Consider the following 18,697-nt stretch of genomic DNA (forward strand, 5'->3'; position numbering starts at 1 on the left):
CTCATTCTACAACTTAGCATATTGTCCTTTTCATCATTTTCACTTTCTTTTTCACCTCCTATTTTTTATCAATTTTTAAGAATAAAGGGAACTAAAGTTAGATCTAAACAAGTAGCAAGTCTCGAACAACAAATGAACAAAACAGTAGAAGAACTCGAGCTTTTGTCGTACTTACCTGACAGGTTTTAGGAATATAAGAACCAAATTTCAAATTACAATGTCTCCTTTGCTGTCTCAGTCTTTGGATTCTTCTCATTGTCTTCATCCTCACTCTTCTTCCTCGATTTGGTGCTGCTTTCAACTGTTTAGAACAAAAGAAATATGAGTGAAATATAGAAGTAAAAGCAACCAGTAAGAAGCTAGGTATGCGAGTATATATTTCCTCTTCACTAAATTCATCATCTTCTGCAGGAATTTCAATGTTTACCTCCTTGCTTGCACTGAGAGATACGGGAAAGTTGACGAATTTAGAATACTTCTTCGCCAAGTCCTGCAAATTAAATGAAAACCCATAGATTGATATTTAGGTCCTTATGAACGGAAACTAGATATCGTAGGCATGCAACTTAGTACTCATAGCTCATACTTATATGAGAAGGTGTTGTCAATCAACATAACAATGGTCGTTATCAAGTTCAAGGTTTGTGATGTAGACATGTCTAAATGCACTCTATAATCCATATAAAAGACGACATTACTAAAAACGATCATTCAGTGTACCTCTAATTATACAACAACGAGATTTTATCCAGTGAACGTTACCAAGTACTACAAACTCCCAATATGCTTTCTTCAGTGGTCTCCAAAATAAATTATTGAAGCTTAAAAAAAGTTTGAAGGCGTAAGAGAATTTAACATGATATACTCACTTTCAATTTGCTTTTCTCCAAGTATTCCCCAACTTCTTCTCTAAGATGCAACCTTATCTCAGTTCCACGACCCAGTGGTTCATTCCATTCGTTCTCGGAAATTGCAAATTCTCCATCAGCCTTGGACTCCCGTACGGTCGTACCCAAGAGCTGATCTGGTATTAGAATCAATGAATTCAAACAGGCAGTGTAAGAAATTCAAAATTGGATGGTAAATTGTATTGGTTGTCCTCGTTGTGTTTGTTGATGACTTCAGCATAGTCTGCGACCAAATTAACTACCCAATTAGATTGAGATCGCCACTTGTTTGCATTTTCTCCACAAAGGCTGTATAGAAATAAAAATGTCACCAAACCAGGTATCATTCACTTCATCATTCATCAAAGAAAAAGACACCAAAAGCAAGTAAGATCTCATTCATCTAAAGTTTCAGATTTTGCCATGGTTCCTAAATCCTTGATAAGGTCTTCCTTCGTCATTCCTATACCTCTATCACCAATGGAGAGGATTTTCTTTTCTTTGTCTAATTTACTGCATAATGTCCATAGAACCAAATATCAATGTCAGATTATTTGTGAAGAAAATACTTAATTTTAAGACAAAGTATACCTGATATTCGCACGCTAAAATGTTCACGGTAGTAAAAGATTGTTAGTGAGAACATTGCTGACCTGGATCTCTAGCTTTGTGTTATCGCCTTCTCCTAGATTTTCTTTGTCGGTGAGAGAAAGGAACCTGAGCTTATCCATCGCCTGAAAATATAAAGAAAGCTTGTCGTTTAATTATCTTTACTACAAAATGACTAAAGAAGTATTTTACGTAGATAAACCCAGTTCCTTTCAGCATACAAGTAAGACCAAATCGCATAATTACCTAAATCACTTAACCTACAATACCTTAATCAGAAAATGCCATAATTACCTCATGTACAAGTAAGCCAAGACAAAGAGCAAACATATACTTTTAAAAAATGTATTGTTCTAACCTGTAACTAAAACCATGTAAAATAAACTATAAAAGACATGAATCCAAACATTAAATTAGTCATTGTGTAGTAAAATGAATTCGAGATGAGTTATGAACAATGTTATATCAATTTATTCAGACTTCTCTGAATTTTACACAGGAAAAAACAAAACCTAGCAGCCTAGAGCAATAATAAAAAAATTACAAAATGAAATCTGAAGAATAACTATGAACTCTTATTAATAATGAAATCAACTACCAAAACAATCAATTCAAACGAGAGCAAAAAAAATCAAACTTTTCATAGAGATCTCCTTCACTAGAATAATCGAATTTTCTGTAATCAGAAGTATAAACAAATCATTCATAAACAAGTTCAAATGAAAAGGTTTTAAGTGTCAATGGAGTTCTTTCATAAACAAGGTAAGACATGAAAATGGGGTTTTCAAGAGATATTTGACAAAACAACTCATCTTCTCTCTAAAACCTGCATTTCTTCACATAATGACATTACCACCCCAGCTTTGCTTGAATCAAAATATAACATTTTCTGTAATACAAATACAACATATTTGTAACAACCTTGAATCCAGATCTTTCTCAATGTATGATACATAGATACTTAATCTTCATCTTCTAGCAAGGGAACCCCTAAATTAATTTTATTTCTTATATTACTTATTTAGTTCATGACCTTCAAAACCCTAGATAATTTTAGTGGATTGTAGTACCTAATAACTAGGGTGAATAACAGAAAAAAGAAGATGGAGAAGAGATTTAATCAAAACTATAGAGGATACCTGAAGGAGCAACCGTTTTCTCTGATTTGTTTGAGTCAATTTCTCCGATTGCACCGAAATCAATTTCTCAATTTCTCTGAGTTTTCTGGTTCGCAGTACTGAAGAAGCAACTCCAACCTTAATTTTACAAACGAAAGAGAGGAAGCACGCAAGCAAGAAGGAAACCGAAGAAGTAGAGGAAGAACGTGGAGAGAGAGAGAGGGAAAGAAAATAGGGTTTGGCTTTTTTCGTTTTGTTTTTGACGGCCAATTTTCTACGGGACTGTGAGCGCGAAATTTGGGCGCCTTTATTTTAAGTTTTGTTCATCGATTTTTTATGGATAGCTAATTGTTGTCCCTAAAAGACATCTATTTGTCCCCATTGTATATTTAATAGGGACAGACTTTAAAAACTGTCCCTGTTTCAAATATATTAGGGACATACGTAAAAACGTGTGTCCCTATTAGCCCGTTTTTTGTAGTGAGTACAAACCTCCATTGTTTCATCTTCATTACAGCAACAGTAAAAACCTCCATTGTTTCATCTTCATTAGAGCTGCTGAAATCATCTTCTTCATCGTAATTAATGAGGTAAAACACTTTCTATTTTAGACGATTTTATATTCTGTTTCAGTTTATTATAACAGATTCTCTCTATAAAGTTGATCATATATGATTTTGAGTATAAGTTTCAAAGATTTTTTGTACTAATACATAGAAACAATCGAATGTTTGATGTTTATTTTCTTTCTCTCTCTTAAAATTTCATTATGTCTCTTGATGTTTAATCCTTCAACTCGAGTTTGTCATTATTGCAATCAATCATCATATCAGATATCTTTAGATTTGTAGTTTAAGTTTAATGGTATTCTCATTTTTTTCTTCAGATCTGGTTTTCAATCCGTACAGATTTATGAAACATTTGTTCTTTCGTACGGTTACTCATAACAGAATTTACAGTACATGTATCGTAAATTACCATAATTTATAGTAAATTACGCAAACATCTTTTGTACGACATTTTTCAAATTGAGAACATGTTATATGTATTTTATAACAAATTATATATACTTTATCAGAAATACAAGAATTATTATATTAATGCCCATAAATTATGGGTAATTTATAGAACATTACCCCTGCTTTAACACCAAAACATTACTCATTTCATTAGTAGAAATACTTCGCTTTACTATCAAATCTCGTGTGATTTGCAATAAAGTATATAGAATTTACGTATATCTTCATGTGCTTACCATTATGTATATAATTTACGTATAAGTGCACATAAATTATGTATTATTTATTTACCATTACGTGTACTTTTCACCCAAAACAGTAGCCTTGTTAAGTTTACCAAACTACTCAAAACCTTCAAATACTGTCAAAATTTGACAAACATTATACATAATTTACGGAATTGTACATGTAGTTTATAATACAATATATGATTTTTTTTCTTTAATGTATGTGTATTTATGTGTGTAGATTTGATATACCAGATGAAATTTCAAAGAGAATCATCAAATCGAAGTAAGTCAACGAAACTAATGGAGAGTACATGGATGGGCATCATTTTTGAACCAGAAAAGATTTTGTACGTTTTCTTTTGTAACAGAATGTAAACGATGTGTAATGTAAAAGAAATTATGTGTAATGTAAAAGAAATTATGTGTAATTTATTGAACAAGACCCACATACATTTGATAAATTATGTTGTATACTTGACAAATGATGGTTTCCTCGTCATAAATAATACATAATTTACGTATTTGTTTCATAATTTGTATTCGATGTGTATTTATGTATAAGTAAAAACGAAAACAAATGCTACTTTAATGTTCCCAGAAAAATATACTATTTCCAAATCTGAAAGTTAAGTGAGAGAAAATGATATATATGTTTTTTATATTAACCCCCAAATCACGCTAAATTGATCCTAAAAAATATGCTATTTCTAGATCTGAAAGTTAAGTGAGAGAAAATTGATTTGAATCGAAAAAAAAGAGCAGTGATTCATTGAGCGGTATGAGCTCGAGCTAATGACCGTAAATATTAGGAGGGTGTGATGGATGTGAGTTGTTGACAGCTTGCATTCACACCTAACATTTATAGGAAATTTAGAAATTATGGAATAAGGCTTATCAATCAACTTAATTAATTACAAATTGATATTGTCTTTAAACTCAGCACACACACGATTTTCTTTCCATCCAACTTAAACAATTTATTGACACGAGTTCCTAAATCAACCAGTTACTTTTTTTTTGTTCCACTTTTTGCAACATATGAATACTTCTCTATATACTATTTGAAAGTTTTGTTTAATTTAGGGAGCTTCTTTTTCTTTTCATCTAACAATTTAGAAAAAAAAATCATGAAAATTTAACAATATTAAATATAATCATAAATTAAAATTAACAGAAAATTAGACTAATAAGTATAACAAAGTATTAATAAAATTCTTGAGAAAATTAATTAGCTACTAAAGAACTCCATGTTTCACTTTTGGGTCTAACCCAAAATGCCCATTCAACTGCACTAGGGAGACAATATCGAAGCCAACCTTTATATACTTGTGGAATTGGAGCATTTTCTTTTAGGATTGCCTTGACAAAGTGATTTTTCCTCTCAGATACTATAATTGCAATAATCTTTGGCTCTTTTGGAACACCCCCTTTAAGCGGTGGATACGTTATATTTTGAGTTTCTGATAGCACACACAAAACACAATTGAACGTAGTAGCAAATAAGCAACCCATATCAGGTAAAGTAAACCAATTCTCCTTACCACAATATTCTTCATAATAGTCAAGTACTTTTCTAATGTATATGCATCGATCAACACCCAAATGCTCAGAAAATAAAACTTCATTTTTTTTAATGTCTCAGCCATATTTTTACGAACAATTACCCATCCATCTTCTTTGTCCAAACCTAAAAGTTCTGCACAACATCTGTATCCACAATGACCATCACCAGGAACATCTTCTAACCTTTCAATCACATGTTTAACTTTTACACCTAACTCAGACAATAAACTCTCTAACACCCATTCATCGGACACATCTTTTAGTATGAGATCTTGACTAACATAACCTATCTCCTTAGTATTTTGGTTATGACAACTTAACAATCGATCAGAATAAATAGACATTATATCCATGTCCCACTGTGAGGTGTTGTCTTCAATTTCATGTGGAAGGTCTTCGTTGAGGTCCGGTAAGAGATTTTTCTTCTTATTCATTGAAGAAACATCAACCATGTAGGGACCGTTCAAGTAATGAAGATCGTTAGTAAAATTTAGAAAAATTCTTTTAAATTACGTGTAACTTAATATTATTGTTACCTGACTCATTAAAATATCGTTGCTTGTGCTAGAAATTATGTGTTTATCATTACCACTACGAAAAAAAAATACAATTTTTAAGTTAGTTAATTTTTTTCATTGACTCTAATAAAATATAAACTATCTTATCTTAATTAATACCTGATTTGGTGTTGTGATACTGCCGACTTTTCTCCTCCTTTTGTGTTATGAGGAATCTTCTTTGTTGTTGTGTGCATGCATTGTGAGCTACAAAAAATCCGAATAAAAATTATCAATATTTTAACACATTATGACAAGATAAATACTTTATCCGGGACCATAAATTAACATTACCTTCTCGCAACCCCTTTAGATTTTTTTGTTGTAGTTTCAACAACATTCTTCTTCGGTAACTGATCAATCCAAGATTTTATTCTTTTCCTCCGGCCTTTGTGTTTGACAATAGGTGGTTCCAACAATTGCATTTTCTCCTCAGCTGAATTGTTAGTAATATTTTCTTTAGATAAATTAGTCGTCTGATTCTTCATTGCACTTTCGACTTCTTTTAGTGCATTATGTAAGCTATTTATTGCCACATTATATAATTCAATAGATGTTGCACCCTTAGCTGCAATATTAATTGCCTCTTGACAAAATTTAGTATATCTCATTGTAACACTTTCATTCAAGTCACTTATCACTTCTTTACCATTTCATCGATCACCGGTCCGTATTTTGCATATCTTGTCCACCTCTTTAGTATGTACTGAATTGGAATATTCTGAACATCTTCAACTAAAAATATCTTAAGAATATGTCTACACAAATAACCCGCAAATTCTAAAAGTTGACAACTACAACTTGTAGTCATGTCAAGAGAGTCGAAAGTGACCATACGAGTTGCTTGTTTGTGTTCTGGTCTCCATACATGATAACTAGATTTTGTCTCCTCTCTCTTTACCAATTCATGTCGGTATGAAATACCCTCAAAAAGTTGACTTTGAAAATTTTGAAAGATGGTTCTTGTGTAAATTTCTGCTGCTTGTTTCTCAATACCTATTGAAAATCTCAAAACACTAATTTTTATGATTGGTCTCATAGTCTTCATCATTTTCCGCTTTTCTTCTAGCTAATACTGCTCTTTCATATTCTTTAATAAATTCAGCTAAAGGCAAACTCTTTTTCAAGTAACCGTCGAAGAAGGAATTGATACTCTCACTACGTTGAGTTGTATACATTGCTCCACAAAATATATCCCTTGTATAAACTGACGCCCATTTTTCTTTTTTTTTGAAATAGCCTTGTCAACCAATTATTGTTTTCTAAATTGTATCTTTTCAACATTGCTTCCCAATTTGAGTGAAATTCTTCAATTGTCTCGTTACCGTACAAACAATCATTAAAGTCACGAGTAAACCCCTTGTGTTGACTAATAGTATGAGTTAAATTCTTCATTGCATTTCTACATATGTGCCACAAACAATAACGATGTCGATTACTTGGTAATACCCTCGCAATGGCTCCCCTAATAGCAGATTCTTGATCAGTAAGAATTACTTTTGGTTTTTACCATTCATTGATCTCATCCATGTTTCCATTACCCACACGAAAGATTCTTCTGATTCATTATAAAGTAATGCACCACCAAATAATATTGTTTGATAATGATGATTTATGCCAACAATGGGGACAAAAGGCATGCCATACCTGTTTGTTCCATATGTAGGATCAAAGCAAACAACGTCTCCGAAGTAATGGTAATCCATCCTTGACCTAGCATCAGTCCAAAAAAATTTGTTATTTGACTTTCTGCATTAACTTGGATTGAATAAATAAATGATGAATTTTCCTTCTGTTGACGTTCAAAATAATCAAGTAAAGCTTCTGCATCACTCTTTATATGCTCTTTTTTTCTCTTTGCATTAAAGAAATTTCTCGCATCTCTTTCTGTAAATCCAACATTGCGGTTACCCCCAGCTTCACGGGCCATATAATTCATCATAAGATTTGTTTTCATACCTGCTGAACGCATGTGATTTAACAATACTCCTTGACTTTCTGTTATCTTCCTATGTGATCGAAGTTTAAGTCTTTTATTTGGGCTCACAAGATTGTGGTTATGCTCTTCTACAAATTGAGAGACTACCCATTTAGTTTCTTCTCTCTTTCTTATACACATCATTGCTTTGCAATCCGTTTTTGTCTCCGAACGAATTTTTTTTCTATCTTTGAAATTTTCAGATGTAGTGGAATTGTAGAATCCTTGTAGCGAGCAACAATATTTTCGACCTGTTATTTTGTTGGTGAGATTAGACTTACAGGTCGAAGACTTTCGAACACTAAACCCCATATTAGATGTTTATTGATTGTAGAAGTTGTAAGCTTCATCGGGAGATTCAATTTCCATGCCAACATATGGCCGAAATTCATTTATCTCATTCTGACTATCATCATAGTCTTTTTCTCGTACATCTCCTTCTAAATCTTCATGTTCTCCGTTGATTTTATCTCCTAATTTACATTCATCGTCTCTTTCATGCATACTGTAAGTATCATCTTTTTCATCACTATCAATAGTTATATGTTGGGATTCACCCTTGTTGTTGAGATACGTATCTTTTTGTGGAAGCATGTTCTTGAAGATGAAAAAATTTGTTTATCGAATCCGTTAATTACTTTGAAAGTCCGAATGAAAGAAGATGAAGAAATAATTTTTTTATATGATTAAAGTTTAAAATTACGTTTCAATTTAATGTGGTATTACATTTTTATTAAGGAAACTCTCTAAAATAATAGATGAGAAGAAAAAGAAGCTCCCTAAATCAAACAAAAATTCCAAATCGTATATAGAGAAGTATTTATATGTTGCAAAAAGTGGAACAAAAAAAAAGTAACTGGTTGATTTAGGAACTCATGCCAATTAATTGTTTAAATTGGATGGAAAGAACATCGTGTGTGTGTGCTGAGTTTAAAGACAATGGCAATTCGTAATTAAGTTGATTGACAAGCCTTATTCCATAATTTCTAAAATTCCCATAAATGTTAGGTGTGAATGCAAGCTGTCAACAACTCACATCCATCACACCCTCCTAATATCTACGGTCATTAGCTCGAGCTCATACCTCACGGTATGAGATCGAGCTCAATGAATCACTGCTCAAAAAAAATTTAAATAGTAAGATAGAGAAAATTGATTTGGTTTCTAAATCTGTAAAGAAGAGAGAGAAAATTGATTTGGAAATATCCGTGGTGATGACGTTTCGTTTTGGTTAGGATTTTTGTTTCTAATTGATTCGGATAATAGGAAAGGGAAAATTTGATTTCCGAATCTGTTTAGAGGAGAGAGAAATTATGATTTGTTTCTATCCATTTTTTTTTAATAAATCTCCATATTTTTGCTAATAAATCTCCATAATTTTTGCTAATAAATCTCCACGCGAAATTTGAGCGTGGGACATTGACGGTAATGTGTTTAGAAAGTGAGGGTTTTTATGTCTATAATGTAAAAAGACTAAATATCCATATTTTGGGAAGATTGGATCATAAACTTTTTTTGAACATTATTTTGGTCTATATACCCACCGACCCCTATAAATAATGTAGTTGGACTTTAGGACTGTTCTTGTCAAAATTTGACGACCATTCTAACCGAGATTTTTTTGTCCTAGTTCATTATGGGAGGTCGAATCTTTGAGATTATTAGGGTATAAATAATGTATAGATAATATATAGATAATATATATAACATTTAATCCGGTCTGATTCGGGATCTACAGACTCTTCAGTAAAAAAGACCAGACCGGACTTAAAGACCAATTCAATTAAAAAAAGATCGTTAAAACTTGGTTGATCAAGTGGTTAAAAGTGTTGATATAAAACTCCAAAAATCCCTAAAAGTCCTCGTTAGAGGAAGTGAAATCTTTGGGTTATTAGGATACAAATAATGTAGTTGGGCTTTAGGATTGTTCTCGTTAAAATTTGGGATTATTAGGGTATAAATAATCTATAGATAATATATCGATAATATATATAACATTTAATCCGGTCTGATTCGGGATCCACAGACTCATCAGTAAAAAATACCAGACCGGACTTAAAGACCAATTCAATTAAAAAAAGATCGTTAACACTTGGTTGATCAAGTAGTTAAAAGTGTTGATATAAAATTCCAAAAATCCCTAAAGGTCCTCGTTAGAGGAAGTGAAATCTTTGGGTTATTAGGGTACAAATAATGTAGGGAGATTTTATAGGGCCCCCTCATTTTTGTTAAAAGGCCTCCCCTCAGTGATAATTTAGCAAGTAAAATGGTTCATGGGGAGGCCTTTTAACAAAATTGGGGAGGCCTTATAAAACTTCCCAATAATGTACTCTGGCTTTAGGATTGTTTTCGTTAAAATTTGGGGACCATTCCAACCAAGTAGAAAGAGAATAAAAAAGTTAAAAGAGTCGACTCTGCTGGGGATCGAACCCAGAATCTCTGGTTTCGTAGACCAGCGCCTTATCCATTGGGCCACAGAGTCGGATTTGGTAGTGACGTTTCCAGCACCTTTCTTAACTGAGAAAGAAAAGACGCCGAATATGTGGTTGAGGATCTCTCGAAAAAAGGTTGGTGGGATACCATACCATTACCAAATAACTGAAATTTCACTTCTTCAAATTCTCTCTCTCTCTCTAACACATAAAGAGAAGAGAAGAGAAAAGAGAGAGAGAGAGAATCAGTTGGTCCATTAGTAGTTCCATGGCATTGAACTTCATAGCAGCTTCCCTCCACCCAAAACTTACCCATCCTTTCATTCCTATTTCAAAACACAATCATCTTTTCTCTAATAATCTCTCTCCATCTTATTCTTCATTTAAAATTTCTGTCCAATCAGAAGAAAGTGGTGGATTAATAGATCAAGGGGGGGATTCTAATGGTATGATTTTTAACTAAATAAATTCACTCAAAATACTTTTTTTTGTACTACATAATTCCAAATGCCCTAGTTTCTTTGATTGATTGGTTATAAATCCTAGGGTTTATTAAAGTAGGAGTTGTAAACTGGAATTTCGTGAATATTGTTTATCTCTTATGCTTGTGAAAAAAAAAAGAAAAATGCTTTTCTTTCTAATTGATATTCTTTATATTTTTATCATTTTACAGTTTCCATAATTTAAGAGGTTGTTAGATTTTTTGTTGAAGAAGTACAGATTGAATCGATAGAGAATTGTTATAAGTTGCTTTTCCGAACTTATAAACTCACCCCCGTGACGGTCTCAAATTGACTCTTAGCTTCAATAGTTATTGGGCCTGGACTTGTTAAACCCGGGCTCTGATACAGTGTTAAGTGGTCATGGACCCCTTTCACTCCAAAAGCTAGCTCAAGTGGTAAGGTTTTTCCCACACTTATAAACTCACCCCTTGCCCCTTCCACAACCAATGTGGCACTAACCTAACTAACGTGTTCTACCATGGCCAAGAACATTCTTATTAATCCATAAATTCCAAACCCGAAAGGTGATAGTAATAATATAAAAAGTTCGGTAAGAGTAGAAGCTTATATAACAAGAAGGAGTTACCAATCCAACCAGCAATACCTAACTCAGGTTATTGATTTAAATGAAAAATGTAATCAATTTACTACCTTTCATTGTCGTACCATAAATTGTACGTGACAACTTCAAAACTAAAATTTCGTAATCTGACATTTTCTCTCATTATCTTATAACTTACAGAAATCATTGTCTCTTAAGTGCAGGGTCTCTCTCCTCAACACGCACTCAGCTAGATCTCTTGGACCAACTGACCTCTACCAGCTCTTCTACTGATGGTATTGGTCTCATATTCTCATTCTTCTGTGATGACAGATACAATACAGTTTCTTAAAAGTTTACCCATCTCACTGAAGTACTTCAAAAGTTTATCTATTACGAAAAAAGTCGTTAATGTTCTTAATTACATAACCAGGTTATATGAGTGACGCGGAATCACGTAAACTTTCTATCCGTGATCAGCTCTCTCAATTGGTTGGGGACAGAGAAGGTGAGGATTTCAGCATTCCATTAGGTAAAAATCTTAAGAAAGTAAGTGCTGCTTACTTAACCATTTCACAGAAGAGGAACATCAAAAGACAAGCTTACTTGAATAACGTGTCTCGGAGGAACGACAGCGTTTTCTTTTCTACTATTGCAGCTTTTGTAATTTTACCACCAATTTTTATATTAGGGGTGGCTATACTAACTGGTTATGTTCAGTTATTTCCATGAATTTATATACTATAAGATTTCCGTTTCTCCAGAGTTCTTCACATTTTCATCTTCCTTAAATGCTTACTGAAAGTGCGTTCTTCGATAACTGATCACTTCTGCAAATCTTAAGAAAGCTAACAGAAAGAATTAGAAAGCCTGAAGCTTTTGAACTAGAAGGATTTTTGACAGGCATTTGCATCAAATGACTCTTTTTACAACCAAATAACTATTGATATATGTATGATAAAGTTCAACAGAGTCTTGAACGGTATAAATTTTAACCTTTAGGAGTGCTAATTAGTTTACAAGGTTTTATCCAAAAAAATTAGAATAGACTGGTTGTAGTTTGGTAAACTTGAATTACATGAAACCCGAGCAACTTCCATGCATTAGTTCTCGTAAGTCATGACCATAGCAAACTCATGTCGCAACGTTGATAGAATACCATATATGAGAGATGATCACAACAAATAGGTTCATCACATTTCTAGCTATGAATTTTCCAACTTAATTGAATCTGACTTCACACTTAATAAAGCGTGTTAACACTTAACATTTAACAACACCAAAAAAACAAATGTATGTGCAAATAAAATTGAAAACGACAAAATTCGTTGTTTTAGTTTTACCTCTGCAAATATTATTTGTAATAGAGGTAATAGAATGGCAAAAATAGTAAGACAAAACAATTGCGATTGAATATGCAAGAAGGATCCAAAGCTTTCATTTTCCGAGTATTATGATCTTTTCGTTTATGTCACCATATTGGGAAGTAAGAAGCTGAGAAATCCACCATTTCGGGATTTGCTGCAAGTCGAGAAGACCCACCAAAATGAGGTTAGTATTCAACTCTTCTCTCTTGAACCAGAATAAATGATAAAAGAGTGATCCACTACTTTTACATACCATAAATGGCAAGTGGCTATCTGATGTTGTCTAATAATGTCAAACTTTATGATTGAAAAGTGAAATATTGTTTACCGAGGAGTATAAAACTATGTAGTTGTTAGGCTAATAGTTGGTCAAGCTTGTAGTGGGAAGTTACTTAATTGACAGTTTAGAACATAGAATAGCTAGCCCTGAGTCTGATTGTTTCTCTGTTAGTACTAATTCTCTACTTCTGTTAGTTTTCTTGTCAAAGAAGACGGGCGGAACATTAGATTATTTCGTTTCCTTTTTTGTGGTACGTGATTATAGTTTTGTGAACTTAAATTACATGAAAGCAACAAGCAACTTCCATGCTTTAGTTCTTCATATTTCTATCTACGAATTTTTCAACTTCAATCTGACTGCACTTATGAATTATGATAATAAAGGGTGATTGAATGATTTCCGAGGAACACATTTTTAATTAATCAAAAATGGTTATCTGTTGAGGAAGACAAATAACATGAAAGAAAATTTGTTGGGAATTAGGCAATCTGAAACTGATCAGTACTTTACAATTTATAGTGTAAAGTTTGTTTTACTTAACCATCTCCTAATTCCAATCATTCTTTTGAAACTTTTCTCATACTTTAATGTTCTGAAATTTCCTACATATACTGTTTTCATTCTAAACATCTCTCACTTATCATTAAATCTTTGTGATTTGTATGAATGGGTATTACAGATCTTTCAGCAACTTCTGTTGTATCCACTAAAGATCCAACTTCACAAACTAGTCAGAAATCTTCTGTTGAATCAAGAGGATTACTTCTAGCTTCTAAAATGCCATCAGTGACTATAGCTTCACACGGGGAGTCCGTCAGAAGGCCTCGAGGTAGGCCTGCTGGATCAAAGAACAAGCCCAAACCACCTATCATCATTACTCGTGACAGTGCCAACGCTCTTCGAGCTCACGCTATGGAGGTAAATTCTGGTTGTGACATTAGTGAAAGCATATCAAACTTTGCTCGAAAAAGACAATGTGGAGTTTGTATACTTAGTGGAACTGGTTGTGTTATGAATGTTACATTAAGACAACCTTCTTCTTCTTCTGGTGCTATTGTTACACTCCATGGACGATTTGAGATTCTTTCATTGCTCGGGTCGTTCTTACCTCCACCTGCTCCTTCTGGAATGACAGGGCTAACAATTTACTTAGTTGGAGCTCAAGGACAAGTTGTTGGTGGAAGTGTTGTTGGAGCTCTGATTGCTTCTGGGCCTGTTGTCATCATGGCTGCTTCTTTTATGAATGCAACTTTCGATCGACTTCCTTTAGATGATGAGGAAGTTGTAGTTGCTTCGGCCCATAACCATCGTGCTTTTCATCATGTAGACGCGTCGAACTTGTATGGCATGCCGCCGAATTTGTTGACCAATGGTAGTTTGGCAGCAGAAGTTTATCCTTGGGCAGCAGCCGGTCATCAACTTTCAAAGAGCTAGTTTGGTTGAAGCAGCTTCTTTTAGATATTTTGTTTCACTTCTATAGCTTAATTTGTCTTGGAATATTTTACTTCTAAGGGTTTTGTCTTTGAAAGCTTTCTAATTAGGGAAAAATTAACTAATTTGTCCACTGTTTCTATTAATCTGCCTAAATGAATTAATATTTTTTTCTCACCTTCCTATTTTTAGTTTGAAGCTTGTTAAATTGGAAAATCAGACTTAGAGAACTAAAACGCTGACGAGTGATGGCATACTACACTTTTTATGCAAGAAGATATATGTACCTATTTGGGAACCTTGGAGGCTTGGACAAGCTAGCCAAGTTGGGTCGACATGGATCGAGATTCGAGATGAATGACATTTTTGATGGAATGATTTAGTCACAGAAAATTTTATATATACTCAGGGTTTTTTACTTGCGAAAAGTTTAAACGACCCGCCCATGTACATTGTGTGGGACGTCCTGTCCACATGGACAAGATGCCAACAAACTTTCCACATGGACAAGAAACCAAGTTTTCAAATGAATCAACTGAATTGTCATATTGCAAAGAAATACATAGTTATCAAGATGACATGTTTACAGTACATGATATACAGGTTGATATTTCCATTTAGAGGGTATGAAGAAAAGAGCAGTTTCTAAAGTTTATTGCAATCAAACGAGTGGTAGTATATATTGCGATTGTTGTCTGTTCGAGTCTAAGGACTTACTATGTAGGCATTCTATATTGTGTTACTTGATTTTGGTATTGACTTCATTCAAGAGAAATACATTTCGTAGATGGAGAAATGATGTTGTGAGAGCACACACAAAGTTGTCAATTGGGGATATGATGATTGGCATTAAGTGAGAATCTTCGTACTTATGATCGACTATGTGGTGCATTTACTAAACTTACAGACTTGTCGTGTGACAATGATCATCGTTGTGAACGATACATTGAGTGGGTTGAGAATGAATAAATCTTGCTTGATCCACAACAAGTGATGTGTAAGGGGCAACCTGGAACAAAGAGCTTACAATCTATACTTTTCACCAAACCGAAAAAAAAATGTGTTCAATAACAAAAGAAGTTTGAAGAGGTAAATCACCTCTTGATAATAGAAGATAATAATTAACTAAACACAGAGAGAGAGAGGAAAAGAAATCGTGTGGGAGAGAGAGAGATGGGAGAAAGAATTCTCTGTTTCTTTTATTCATAGGTTTACATCGGTATTTATTATTTTACAAGTTACACATAGCAGTAATCTAGGGAAAATGGAAAACTTCCTTATACAAGAATATTACATAATCTTCCTTAATGGCCAACAACCCTTGTTTGGAGTGGTAAGAGGTATAATCTTCCACCCAGAGGTGATGTGACACGAAAATGTCACATTTGGAGAGCCTAACTTAGACTAACTAGTACTTTTCGAGCGTTATCAATAATATTTTATGTGTTTTTCTTGTTAGGTACCTATTTTTGGAGTCAAGCGTGTGATTCGGAATAAAAGGAGTGAATTATCACTATCATTTCATGTGCCCAAAACAAGAGAAAATGACTTCAAGCAAATCAAATTACAAGTGGAGGTAATGACGAGTCCGACGGTGAAAACGGAAATCAATTTGAAGTTCGGTCGGGAAAGTTGTGAATGAAAGAAGCCGAAGTCTTGTCTTGAAGTTAGATGGTAAAGAAGAAGCTAGAGGCACCCTCTTGGTTTATAAATCAAAGCCCAAAACCAAGTCCGAGCCCAAGAACTACTAAGAGAAGAATAAATGTGTAGAGATTTTATGGGCACCCATTTGTGGTCTAAAGACTTAGTCAAGTTTGACCAAGTCTAGGGTTTTAATAAAGTTAGAGAAAGGGGTCAAAGAACTATTCATCTTCTTCCCCAAGTAACCAAGCAAGAAGTTAGAGAGAGAAAAAGAGAGGCTAAGGTTCTTGAGCTCTTAGTGTTTCAAGTGCAAAAGGTTTTGAGGGAGAGCAAAAGGAGAGAGGAAGGAGGAGGTCGGCCAAGCTTGGCCGGCAGCAGCCAGAGCTGCTTGGGAAGCTTCCACGGAGCAGCGTACGGGACATGCCGGAGCACAACAGCACGTTCCACGGGAGCAGCAGCACGCTTCACGGGAGCTGCTGCAGATGCATCCAGCAGCTGCGACCAGCAGCTGCCCCGAGTTCCAGCGCGCACTGCAGCTGCGACCAACAACTCGGGTACCTTAGACGCGCACGGAACAACAGCTTCTTGCCGGGACAGCAGCTTCTTGCCGGATTTACCTAGGGTTTTGGCCGGAATCTTCATTTCTTTAGCCTGTTTTTCTTGTGTATTCCGACAACCTTCTTGATCCGAAACAATGGGGCTTTTACTTCTCATGTCCTTGGCTTGCTTCTCATGTGGTTTGATTTGATTTTGGACAAGAAATTTCTAGAGAGAGAAAGCTAGGGTTAGCTTTAATGGAGGTTGTGTTCTAAATGGAGAAGATGATGGTGGTCGCTATGGGGAACCCAGAATTTGCTAAGGGGAGATCGGCTGCAACTAAGAACTCATATTTTCCGACGATCTTGCCTCGAACCACATCGAAAAAAGGGGATTCTCTCATCATTTTCTTTTCCATTTATTGTTCATTAAATATTTTTGCTAACTCTTGTATTCGAATACTTGTGAAGCATGATTTGATTTATGATGAATTACTTATTATTTCTTAAATGCGATTTCAATTAACTTCGTCTAATTTTATGAATTAGAAGCCTCGATCTTAATCGTCTATTGACACGTAATTAGATAGTGCGTACATAGCTAGATAGTCGATGCATAGTAACTTGTGATCGATTATACTTATTGTGACGCATTATACTTTGGAGTGTTCATGTATGTGGGTGAAGTTAATTAACTTTTCATTCTAGTAGATAATTAGTAGTAATCGTTATCGATCTTGTGAACCAAAGTACCGCTCTCACTTGACTTTCACCCGAATCTTGTCCGACTTCTTGCGACTCTTCTCCTGAATCTCTCTCACGTCTCACTTAGATAGTTTATTTAATTTTATTTGTTTTCTTATTTCTTACAAATCAATCATCAAATTCATGAAGTGGGGTGTGTGTGTGTTTTAGTCTAAGTAGTTATTGACATCTTGATAATTGGGTTAAACTCGCCTTCAATATCTGAAGTTGCCTACCTATCCCTTGGGACAATTCACGAATTTACTAACATACTATAACTTGACCCCGTATACTTGCGGGATTAGATCTATTTTAGGCCTATCAAGAGGTCAAGGGTTCGAGGCACACGCTGAACAATTCAAAAAAAAGAAAAAGAATATTACATAAAATAACAACTTCCTTAATATCTAACGCTAGCCAATTTAGGCATGTGGGTCAGTCGGTTGGGCCTTGCATGAGGTCGGTTGGACCTCTCTTGATGGGCTCTGTTGGATGTCCTGGTGAGATACCTTAACACTCCCCTTCAAGTTGGAGCAGAAAGGGACGTGATGCCCAAGTTACCAATAATCTTCTTGAATGCATCCACTCCAAGTGGTTTCGTAAAAATATCCGCAAGTTGTTCAGAAGTTGGTGTAAAACGAAGAGCGATGATGTTTGCCTTGATCTTTTCCCGAACGAAGTGACAGTCAATCTCAATATGCTTTTTCCATTCATGGAAAACTGGGTTATCGGCAATGTGAAAAACAACTTTATTATCACAGTGAACCGTCATGGGAGAAGAATGATCAATACCAAAATTCTTAAGCAGATACTTCAACCATTGAAGCTCACTAGTAAGATGTGCTAGCGCACTATATTCTGCTTCGGCAGATGATTTAGCAATTGTAGGTTGCTTCTTGGATTTCCAAGATAGAGTGGGCTAGAACCCAACATAGTGAAATATCCTGTGATAGAACGACGAGTGGAGGGACATCCAACCCAGTCAGAGTCACAGTATCCAGTTATATGGAGAGAACTTGATGAAGATAGGAGAAGGCCATGGCCAATAGATCCTTTGAGATATCACAGAACGCGATGAGCAGCATCTAGGTGAGTTGTGCTAGGCTTCTGGAGAAATTGACTAAGATTGTTAACTGTGTAACTGATATCAGGACGTGTTACGGTAAGATACAGAAGACAGCCAATGAGGCGTCTGTAAATGTTGGGATCTGGAAAAGGATCACCATCGAAAGGACTGAGACGAAGCTTTTGTTCCATTGGA

The 18,697-nt window shown here is 34.6% G+C and overlaps 2 protein-coding genes, 1 long non-coding RNA gene, 1 other non-coding gene and 1 pseudogene across 6 annotated transcripts; 2 read left to right on the top strand and 3 right to left on the bottom strand.

Annotated features, from left to right (window-relative positions):
• Positions 1 to 181: 181 nt before the first annotated feature.
• Positions 182 to 964, bottom strand: LOC147548705 (uncharacterized). Its single transcript, XR_015238342.1, has 3 exons — positions 870 to 964; positions 428 to 490; positions 182 to 301 (listed from the first exon to the last, which is right to left on the bottom strand). It is a non-coding gene; the product is annotated as an uncharacterized LOC147548705 (long non-coding RNA).
• A 318-nt stretch (positions 965 to 1,282) lies between these two features.
• LOC147548706 (protein FAR1-RELATED SEQUENCE 9-like) lies at positions 1,283 to 7,913 on the bottom strand (annotated as a pseudogene).
• Positions 7,914 to 10,370: 2,457 nt separating this feature from the next.
• Positions 10,371 to 10,443, bottom strand: TRNAR-ACG (transfer RNA arginine (anticodon ACG)). Its single transcript has one exon. It is a non-coding gene; the product is annotated as a tRNA-Arg (tRNA).
• Positions 10,444 to 10,509: 66 nt separating this feature from the next.
• Positions 10,510 to 14,692, top strand: LOC147548708 (myosin-G heavy chain-like protein). Of its 3 annotated transcripts, XR_015238066.1 has the most exons (5): positions 10,510 to 10,839; positions 11,662 to 11,733; positions 11,871 to 12,988; positions 13,764 to 14,002; positions 14,220 to 14,692. XR_015238066.1 is itself a non-coding variant. In XM_086670432.1 (3 exons), the coding sequence occupies exons 1-3, from the start codon at positions 10,662 to 10,664 to the stop codon at positions 12,167 to 12,169; spliced, it is 549 nt and encodes a 182-aa protein (XP_086526558.1). In that variant the 5' UTR covers positions 10,510 to 10,661; the 3' UTR covers positions 12,170 to 14,692. The 3 variants fall into 3 exon arrangements, 1 of the variants encoding a protein (XP_086526558.1); XR_015238065.1 differs by having other exon boundaries at positions 11,871 to 14,002; XM_086670432.1 differs by having other exon boundaries at positions 11,871 to 14,692.
• Positions 13,751 to 14,692, top strand: LOC147548709 (Putative AT-hook DNA-binding family protein). Its single transcript, XM_086670431.1, has one exon. It carries the CDS (start codon positions 13,751 to 13,753, stop codon positions 14,516 to 14,518), a length of 768 nt encoding a protein of 255 aa, XP_086526557.1. The 3' UTR covers positions 14,519 to 14,692.
• Positions 14,693 to 18,697: the final 4,005 nt, after the last annotated feature.

The sequence above is a fragment of the Eschscholzia californica genome, unplaced genomic scaffold (genome assembly GCF_041429995.1).
Source record: "Eschscholzia californica isolate CP2 unplaced genomic scaffold, dmEscCali1.0.p SCAF_3, whole genome shotgun sequence".
Lineage (NCBI taxonomy): Eukaryota > Viridiplantae > Streptophyta > Magnoliopsida > Ranunculales > Papaveraceae > Eschscholzia > Eschscholzia californica.